Genomic DNA, 10,668 nt, shown 5'->3' on the forward strand with positions numbered 1-10,668 from the left:
ACCTTAATTTTTACAAGGAGGAAAGATTACAGAAAACTGTTTCATTGCACCAGATATTTCATAATATTTTCCCTGCAATAATGTATAGGAGGTCAAGGACACACGCTGGCTTTCTCAGCACCAGGCAGTGGCAAACCTGCAGAGAAATCTCCCTGCAGTGCTGACGGCCCTTGCAGAGGAGGTACAACACAATAAGTGCCCTGTGGCAAAAGGACTCTACTCCTTTTGTGCCACTTATCGTTTTGTAGCTGCATTGCACCTTCAGGCTGATGTGCTTCCTCATCTGGCGAGATTGTCAAAGATCTTCCAGAAGGAGGACGCTAATTTCCTCGCTGTGAAAGACCAGGTTAGATTATCCACTGTCCTTGTTATAACTTTTTTTTTAATCCAAACAAATGATTTGATATTTTAAGACTATTTGGTTGTGCAGTTGTCACACTGCATACTAAATGTAACTTTGTTTTTCCCTCAGGTACCAGTCACAATTGCCTCAATCCAAAGGATTAAGGAGGCAGGTCACAACCAACCTCCTGGCTCAGCCCTGGCCAAACTCCACCACGACCTGAATGATCCCAGGGGGCCCTGATATTATGTTTAATATCAGGGCTGAAGAGGAGAGAGAGAGGAGAGGGCAGCAGTCCTCTGGCAGCAGTGACCAGCAATCATTTTGGGGTCGATATTGCACTCAGGTATTTATTTTTATATTTATTTATATTAGCTAATTGCAACCTGACAGATACAACTATTTTGTACCACAATTATCATAGGATAACAAGTTTTTTTTTTAACAAACTAGGTGATGGAGCCATATCTGCTGCAACTTGTGGAGCAGTTGAACGGGCGTTTCCAGGAACTCCACATCCTTGGGGCATTTAGTGTGCTGAGCCCACAGGCAGCCAGGAAGCTGGATCAGGATGTGCCTGTGAGCCAACTGAAGACTCTCGCAAAAAAGTTCCACCCAATGGATGAGCAGACACTGCTGGAAGAGTGGTCTTCATTCAGAGAACATCTCACTACTGGCATTCTGAAGGTGAAAGATTTTTTTAAGAGCTAGCTTTGTCCCTTATCAAATTTCATCCTATATTAATGTTCCTTGTCAACTGCTCTATCAAACTATAGGACAAGAACCAGATGGATGTAATGAAGGAGCTGACCTCACAGTACGATGAGCTCAGTCAGCTCTACCCCTGTCTGAGCAAGCTTGCTGCAATTGGGCTCACTATTCCGCTCAGCAGTGTTAACTGTGAGCGAGATTTTTCCACTATGAACAGGGTAACACAACTCATTAATAATTTTAGCCAAATAATTTCTACCTTTAGTCAAAATTTTAAAATCTAATGAACAAAGACAAAAACAAATCTTCACTTTTGGTAGGTGAAAACTGACCTCAGGAACAGGCTGCAGGGAGAGCACTTGGGGGACGGCCTGAAAATATCCATAAATGGGCCGCCTGTTGGAAACTTCCCTTATCAAGAGGCCATGGAGCAATTCTTCCAAAAGCCAAGAAAGATCAAGTGTAGCAACCAGCCATGCTCACTGTGTTCATAATAAAATAAGTGTATTGTAAATAAAATTAGTTTATTGTTAGTAACGTGTTTATTGAATCATTATCAACTTGTGATGGCGAAGCAAGTGTTTTATATGGAAATAACCAACAAATACTCTAGCATCCCGTGAAAAATGTATAACAAATCACACTATCAGCTCTTACCACCGGGCCTAAAAAAAATTCTAGGGGAAACACCCCATTCATTAATATCACAAATATGAATTTACATTTTATTTTAAGAACATTCTCAAGTGGCCTGAACTTTCCCTCTGATCCTGATCTGCAAGGTAGCTCTGTGTTGAGTCGTGAACACACTGCTATACTCTCCACATTTGATACGTGTGAAAGTTGGATCCGTTTGGGTATGTGATCTGGGAGCCAAGCTAGCTAGGGGGACGGATACAGGGGCCCGTGTGTGGGAATAATTGAAAGAGGATCTGGTTGATTGTAATTCTCTCTGGTTCTTTCCCAAGCCATCACTTTGCTGTCCTTGTCTCCCTCCTGCTACTTGTCGACAGTGGCTGTATACTAAACAGGAAGCAAAAACCCCAGGCTGAGATAATAAAGGCTGGACGCCTCTTTGTGTTAATGTCTCCTTTCACTGAACTGATCATGATCATCACATGACACACACAGATAGATTTATAACCTTAAAACATTGAACTGGTAACTGCAACTGAGTTTAAAGAAAGCAGACAACATGCCCAATCCACAATATTTCTGCGGGAGCGGAAACAAAGAAGACCTTTCAAGCGCTTCTTATTTAGGGTTATAAAGGTATTGGTTCAGCATATTGGAAAGTATAGAAATATAAGACTGAATGAAGTTAAAAGATAGCTAGCCTAGCTTAGCATAAAGACTTGAAGCAGGGGGAAAGAGCTAGTCTGGCTCTGTCCAAAGTTAAAATATAGAACTACTAACGCAGCACAAGTCACTGATCATGTTGTGTAATGTGTTGCAAAACAGAAAAAAATCTTTAAGAAAATATAAGGCCACAGTTATTGACTTTGTTTGTTATTGATTTATTATTTATTATTGAAGTTATTGAATATAGGTTGACTATGTTTGAATTAACTTTTTTGCTGTTATGGTATTTAGGGCTGAGGGAAATTACCATAATCTCTTCCTCTGATCAAGGTCATTTCAAATCTAGATGAGGACACATATTGACTCATCTTATTTCTAACATTATTTCATGTTTTAAACAAAAAACTGCACAGTGCATACTTACTCCACTCAATATTTTGAGCACAGGAAGCGACTCAGTATAATTAAGTCAAGTTTGATGGCTGAACAGCTCCACAGGACTTTCTTCACACAATCCATATCTGCTCATTAGAGGGCCCTTTCACAAAGAGCATGGTTCAATATGTCATTACAACAATGCTATAATTTGTGTGTGGGTATGTGTGTCTATAGACTGCAAAACTCATGGTTCCTCCACCCCTCTGTCCACTTCCCTCCCTCTGTAATGCCATTACCCACATTCTGCATCCTAGCTCATTCATACTTGAACCAACATCCTGCAATTCCCTCTCCAAATCAAATAATCCAAAACACACAGATATCACTGTGCATCCTGAGGCTACGGAAAGGAAACTCCCCTGGGAAACTGGGATCCAGCTCTTACAAGAAAGTGGTTTTTAAATTGTCAGCTCATCATCCGGAGCAGTTGAGAGCTCAAGATTCCACACATGCTTTACCTGTGCTGATCACGCACACACACACGCACGCGCATCCACACACGATTATTTCAACTTACCGACAACCATCAATGTAAACTCAAAACCTCTTTTGACCGACTTCCTATACACCTGGTTGGGGAGATTGGCGAAGCCCACGTAGCCCTCAAGGTTCCGCTGCTGGAGGAAAACACACACACAGACAAACACTTTGTATTAAAGCAGGAATTACAAAGCATCACACGGTCTAATTTTTTTTTATTTCTTTAACAGAATATGGGCCTGTAATGGCACATTAGATGAGTCCTTATCAACACATGCAACACACAAAAAACTGACAATGATATCTTATACACGTGTGTCCAAATACAAAATAATAAAAAAAACTAGCTGCACACAGAAGCAAACAGTCATTATATGCCACAAAGTGATGAAAATCTTGTTTTCGTGAACCTGCAATTAGCATTTCTAGGTCATCCAGAGAACCCTTTGAAGCGAAGCACAGCTGGGATAAATACAAGAGGGCTGTGTGAAGGGGGAGAGAGGTGAGGTGGGGGTGACTCACAGAGAAATAACAGGCCTTCTCTGCAGAGCATGGAAAGAGGAAGTGGAGTCAACACTGCCAAAGTAAGTCAAACAAATCAACTAAGACAAAAAAGTTGTAACCAGTAAATTAAGTCAATGAATTCATCATAGCAAAAACATCAAGTGGATTAAGAAGAGGTGACGCAAACAAACTAATTGATTGTCCCTACGTGTTGAGTTGTATCCATCATGACCCTTGTGAATCTTAAGGCCAATGTATGCTTCTCCGTTTTGACGGACACGGACAGATAGGACCGCCTTCTTTGCCGTGGAACGCCTTCTTCGGGCTCCACGGAGAGCTTTTCGTGCAGATCTGATTTTTCTGACTACACAGTCGGCATATCAGAGAGCCTATGGATAGCCCTTGGCTGTGATTGGTCTGCTAACGTCCGCTAACAACATTTCTGGACCTCAAACTTCCTGTATCATTCCCTATAGCACAATAAACCCAAAACACGACTACGACTCTAGGATTAATGTGACAAGTATGTTAAGCCAGCGGAGTTTTCCGATTGACGGTGGCTGGTTAGAGCACTAACGGCATGTGTGTATGGTCACATAAGGTTATAACGCCCTGTCATAACGGCTCTAGTGGGCAAGCCACCATGCTAACTGCGGTGGTAACAGAGCAAAAACCCGCTGTCACGACTTTAATTCCATGGCTATCATGACACTGTTTCTCAAATACCATCAGGTTAAAAGCAAACACTTGGTAGTAGTTAGCATCAGGAGTCCGTGCTGACTGTGTGTGGAAGCTGGGGGGGAAGACAGCTGCCTCCGTGTAGCTTCAAGCTGTTGACTCACTTTATTTCAGCAAAAACAGTCGCGTCATCAACAGCCTTTGTCTGTTAGTTGCCATCGTTCACTGTGTGTGAGGAGCCGGGGGGAAGTAAATAAACCAGCGTGGACTTCTTCTACATACCTCATGAGGTAGACTTCTCTAAACTCGTCTTCAGTTGGGCCAACTACTGTGCTGGCGGTGAATTGTTTTTCTGCACAAACAGCTCGTATAAACATAAATTTAAAAAAGTCTGTCCGATCCGTCTGTCTGCGCGTCAAGGACTCGGAGAAGCATACTTTAGCCTTGAGACCAGATCACAGTCAGGCTTCACAGCTGATCTCTCTCTTTACCGCCACGTCTCTTTGCATCCCGTTATGCTTCCACATCTCCTTCCTTTCTGTATCTCCCTGTCTGCCGTCAGATAACACCCTCCCACACACTTCCAGTCACTGTGCACTGTCCTGCACGCTACATGAGGCAAACACTTGATTGCTGGCCTCTCAGACTTTGTCATGCATGGCTACGATGGAAAACTGCAGCACTGATAGAGCAGGGTTTAAAGTAGCTACAGCTGAAATTAGGACCAATTCAAAGGCCAAAAAGATGCGCTATGGTAATTTTTGATGATCTAAACCAAACAATCATGTGCCCTTATGGGTCTGACTGGGTCGGGGCATCTCAGTAGCATCACACTGCTTCATTCATAATGGTATGATGTGACATCTTTTATCTTATGGAAAGAATGCAGTAGCCCTGCCCCCTGAAATTTGAATGTTGAGACCACTCAGTCAACCCAGCTTCTTCAAAGTGAGTGTCAGTAGAAAATGTTTGTGAACCGTTGTTGATGTAATTAGATGTACATCACTGTGACCCTGAACATCCCTTCAAACCCCGTAAAAAAAACAGGCAGTAAGAGTTGCTTTATAATCTATATGAAAAACAAGAAACACTTACTCAAAGAAAATACAGTGAATTTTAAAGGAACTGATTTTAAATAAATATAGGATTAGAATGATATGATCTGCTACTTCTCTACATTTCTTTTATATGTCTTTATAATTTAAAGTCAAGACAGTTTTTTGTTATGATAATAAAAACATGAGGTCTGCCAAACAGACTCTGCAGCCATTTAGGAATAGTTTCTCATCTGTATTCAATCTGCAACCCAACTTGGTTTGGTGAATACTTTCACAATGTGTGACCGACTGTAGTTAATATCTGAAGCAGGAAGTTAGCGCATGTTTACCTATTATACGTCTAAAGAACACAAAGACTTCAGAAAGAATTAACACTTAATCAAAATGCATGAATTTTATTCACATTACTGACATGGATACATGGATGCAATACGGCTATGCACCAACAGATGTAAACAAAAGTGTGTGCACACCTTTCTTTATACACCGTTTCAAGGCTTTTGGTTGGTTTTTCATGGCTTCCACCCTTTAGTTCCACAGGAAACATTCAATATTACTGCCACATCAGAATCAAGTTTTATAGCCAAGCAAGTTTACACATACAAGGAATTTGCTATGGTGTATTTGTGTAAATATAAGTATAAAAACAAGTGTTTTAACATAAAAGAACACTAGGCTGTAGTGTTAAGTAGGGATGGGCGTTCGATTAAATAGTCTTCATCGATCGTCGGGAGAATTAATGACGAATTTTCGATTGATCATTCATATTTTCAAGTTAAAAAATTCACTATTTATAGGCTATATTAAAATGAAGTGAAAAAACAAAGCGTGTTTCCTCATTGAGATCTTTATTACAAGATGAACAAAATATGCGCTGCTGTAATCTTAAGCAGCGGAGCCGACAGCTAGAAGCCCGTGCTTCTAAACACAACTGACCCTCGTTGTTTTTTTTTTCTCCAAAATAAAATAATAATAATATGAAAAAACTTCATGTTAAAAAACAACTTAACCACAAATATATAATACTTAGGTCTGACAGGTTTTGCCATATGTAACTCAAAACTATCAAACAAGGCACTGAGTCGAGAAACCTTCATAAAAATAACCAGTAACTCACATACAACCTCAGCACCAGCCTACGGGTTTGTGTTGAGAAAGATGAGCATGTTAACATTCCCCGAGGTCAGACACGAACGCAGCCTGGTGACCGTCAGTCCAGCCGCCGAAAAAACTCGCTCTGAGGGGACTGACGTCCCTGTGATACACAGGTAGCTCCGTGCTAACTTGGCTAGCCCGGCTCCGGTGTTTTCGCTCCCCTCGTCCGTGTCAGACAATGCAGGCTCCTCGTCTCCCCCAGTCTCGGGGATAGCTCGCAGTATTGGCAGTGAACCAAGTCATTTTTTAACTCAAAATGGTCCCACTCTACACTTCGCCATGACCTCTTCATGTTTACTTTGGAAATGGAAATACACAGTAACTCGCAGCCAGTCGCAGGTAACTGAGTAGGCCTGTGGCGTTTTTTTCAAACACTGCCGCCCGTGGTCAAATGTGTAATTAGTGAATTTCTCGATGAAATTCTTAATGATCAATTAATCGGTCGTCGATTACTTATGCCCATCCCTAGTGTTAAGGTGTCTGCATACTCTTGATTAATATATACCACACTTTTCCATCATCCACACTTCACAGAACAGCCATCCCAAGGACAATTAAGCATAGGGACTGAAAAGCCACAAATCGAATCCCCAACTTTCTGGTTAGTGGACAACCCTCCCCATCTCCTGAACCACAGCCCCAATAACAAGCATATCACTGATATATTTCACATCACATACACATATAGGCCTAGAGGCTGTTTCCAGAGACAGAAACATAAAACTTGAACTTCTGCAAGTTGTTGTATTAATCTAGACATGCATACAAATAATGAGATTGCCAAAGTTACCAGTATTCTATCTTCTAACTTACAGGTTTGTTAGCCTCCTCAAATCACCATACATTCCTAACATTACAAATACTATGTGTTGGAAGACAATATGACACAATTTTAGGATGTCAGAACTTTGTTGCTGTATTTGTAAATCAATGACCTCTGTCACACCAACAGTAAGAGACCATGGCTGTCCATTTCACATGTCCTCCTGCTCACTGTGACATTCAAAAAACCTTAGGTTACACAAAAGCATCAACAGTGGATGTTATAGACACACATACTGCAGCAAACTACTAGGAAACTACCTATTTGCCTGATCAATACTCGTTGGCGCTAACAGATCCACATCAGGCAGAACATCAGTGAACGAGCCTGGAGCACTTTCCATTTCCATGTTCGATCCACCCACATACAAGTTCTGTGTGTGTGTGTTACATAAGTGGCCTCCTCTGATGGTGTGGTTATTTCCTGTTAAAGTGCATGGCATGCCGCACAGGTAATATAACTCACTGCTTTGGTCATTTATCTGCAGGTAGGAACTTCTGAAATTCAACAATAGTTTCCACCTTAAGAATAGTTATAGTGGGCATCATAGCGTCCCAGTAATATTTGCATGTTGCAAACATTACTGGGACGCTATGATAAAAAAACAGACAGCAGACTGAAAAAAGGAAGTAATGGGGGGATGAGAGAAAGGAAGGCTGCTCAGTGACTCTACACCCTTCAGTGGAACCCCTCCCCCAGTCCACCAAGTGGTGATAGTAGCTGCCTGGTTCACTGACATCATCTGCGGTGCCAAGTCCCACACCCTCATATATTCAGCAGCTGATGCTGAGCTCTTCTCGTGGCTATTTATTACAAATTCAATCCTAGTAATGTTATAGTTAATGCATTGTTTTGAAGTAGTGTCCCATTCTTCTTCTGTTATTTTTTAGCAGGGAGCATGTTGGGCCCTCTGTGTCTTCACTACGTGTGTGGGAGCTCAGTGTGTTGTGTCCACGTCTTTGTGTGAAGGGATACGCAAACGGACACAAACACAAAGCATCTTTGTTGTACTGTGTTGTGTGTGATGAGTGATCGCTCCCTGCTGAGTTCAGGCGAAATGAGGTGTCCCACTCGATCCCTAAGACGAGCAGTTGTGAAGGCTTGTAATCCAGTCGACAGGGAGCATTTACTATCTACTACTAGTGAATACTTCAGCCGCTGTTGTCTTGTATGAATTGCAGCCCCACCAAGCCATGTTTCATTTCATTCCTCCTTTTTGGACTTTATATACCTGCTGGTCTAAATCGAGAGATTTCATATAGACATTTACCACAGGAGAGTTAATCTCATCAGGGCTCTGGTCATCAAAGCATGACATCAGACCTTCGGGGCTGGGTCTAATACCTGGATTTGGGTTATTTACATTCTTACAATAGTTACACTGTCAAAGTGGGTGTGAAGACACGTCTAAATAGAGCAAGTCAGAGCCAGCCTGTGTCCAACAGCTGGAGTAGGGACCAGACCATGTAAACCCTGCTGAGTACATGGAACCGTCAGCCCAGTAGAGTTTTAATTGGGCATTAAATCGCACAATCATCATGGATTGCGATTTATGGATCGCGTGTCGGTGGAAGCGGTGGTGGATCCAGTGTAGTGCCAGCTGACTGTAGTGGGAGGGCAGATCCTTTATCGCGTTGGCATCAGATAATGGTGGTGGACCACGACCGAGGTGGCAGATGATGATGGATCCTAATAAGCAGCAGTGGACAATGACTGTGGACTATAGTGGCATCCGATCTTGATGGTGGATCATAATCTTGTTGGCTGCTGACCATGGACTATGATTGTAGCGGGACTGCTTGACATATAGTATTGAAGTTATCCTTCAAAATGTTTACCCTCATCAATGCTGCTAAAACCTTTAATCTTAATGATGTTTTCCTACACTTGACATCCATAGTAATTCTGTCTGTCCTGGGAGAGGGATCTCTCACATGTGGCTCTCTCTGAGGTTTCTACGTATTTTAACCTGGTTAAAAAGGGTTTTTAGTAGTTTTTCCTTTCTCTTGTTGAGGGTTAAGGACAGAGGATGTCTCAAAGCCCTATGAGACCAATTGTGATTTGTGAATATGGGCTATATAAATAAAAATTGATTGATTGACAGCGTTATATGTCTAATTATAACTAAAGTGGATACTAAGCAAACGCACTGTCCACCACACATAATCTATAGCAAACAATTTTACCAATCACGTTAGAGACCGCCACCCACGGACCTGGCTACATCACAGTATGTCTGCGGCGATGGGAGACGTTGGACATTCTTAAAGCTACGAAATCTACCGTGTTTCCGTAAATGAAGCGGGTTTAATTAAGCCGGACTCGTCGGTAGAGTACACACATTCATGAGAAGGTGTTTGTGAGTATTTATTCGTGTTCACGCCTCCGGGGGCACATACCATGCTCTAAAACCACCACATCTACAAAGGAGCTCGTGTTGGGGTTATCTCCATACTTGAAAATTCGGGGCTAGCAGCGACTGAAACACGCGGGTACGGTTCAAAAGAGAAACCGGGTGAGATTTAGACCAGGAGCTGATGGAAAGCAGACATGTAAACATTAGTGTGTGCTTAAAGCGGACTTACGGCGATGCTGGGAACAGCGGTCTCTGGTCGCTCGATCATCGTCCTGGGTTTTCACCGGCCCACCGAGGCAGACAGCGATAAGCGACGGGAGAAAGACGCAGCAAAGGGGAACACACCGTCTATAGTGAACACGAAGCAAAATGAGTCCGAGAGTGAATGAATGAGGTTAAATTAGATATGGCCGCGGATGAGACCACTACAGATGTAGATCACTGGAGAAAACTGCTCCGACTGCTTTCGTCTCTGGGCAGTGGCAGACTGTATCCGGTTCTACATCCGGTTGAGAGTTTCAGAATAAGACGAAATCCATCGCAACAGTTAAGAAATAATCAGATAACACTTTGTTGATCCATACACCGGGGAAATGCAGTGGCTGCAGCAGCAGGCAAGTCAGAATGAGGCAGACAAGGGAATACAAAATATTTTTTTTAAAAAGGCAAAAGAATCGAAAATTAAATAAAAAGTGCTGAGTATTTACAATCTGTTCAACTTTCACTGTTGTGGTTTGTAAAGAAATATTGTAACGTAAAGTGCAGTGGACAGGATGATTGCATATGAAAGTAAACAACTTTTTGTACATAAGAAAAATAC

At 42.1% G+C, this 10,668-nt stretch overlaps 1 protein-coding gene across 2 annotated transcripts in view; it reads right to left on the minus strand.

Annotated features, from left to right (window-relative positions):
* The window catches only part of LOC133955167 (septin-7-like), a 51,617-nt gene extending 41,294 nt beyond the window's left edge, over positions 1-10,323 (minus strand). The window contains exons 1-2 of one of the 2 annotated variants that reach the window (XM_062389860.1): positions 10,078-10,323; positions 3,312-3,408 (exon numbers count right to left, since the gene is read on the minus strand). In XM_062389860.1, coding sequence (XP_062245844.1) covers positions 3,312-3,408; positions 10,078-10,116 — 136 coding nt within the window. In that variant the 5' untranslated portion in view covers positions 10,117-10,323. Of the gene's footprint in view, positions 1-3,311; positions 3,412-10,077 lie in introns of both variants that reach the window. The other variant, XM_062389859.1, reaches the window with a different exon arrangement.
* Between the last annotated feature and the right edge of the window lie 345 nt (positions 10,324-10,668).

This window comes from Platichthys flesus, chromosome 6 (assembly GCF_949316205.1).
Source record: "Platichthys flesus chromosome 6, fPlaFle2.1, whole genome shotgun sequence".
Lineage (NCBI taxonomy): Eukaryota > Metazoa > Chordata > Actinopteri > Pleuronectiformes > Pleuronectidae > Platichthys > Platichthys flesus.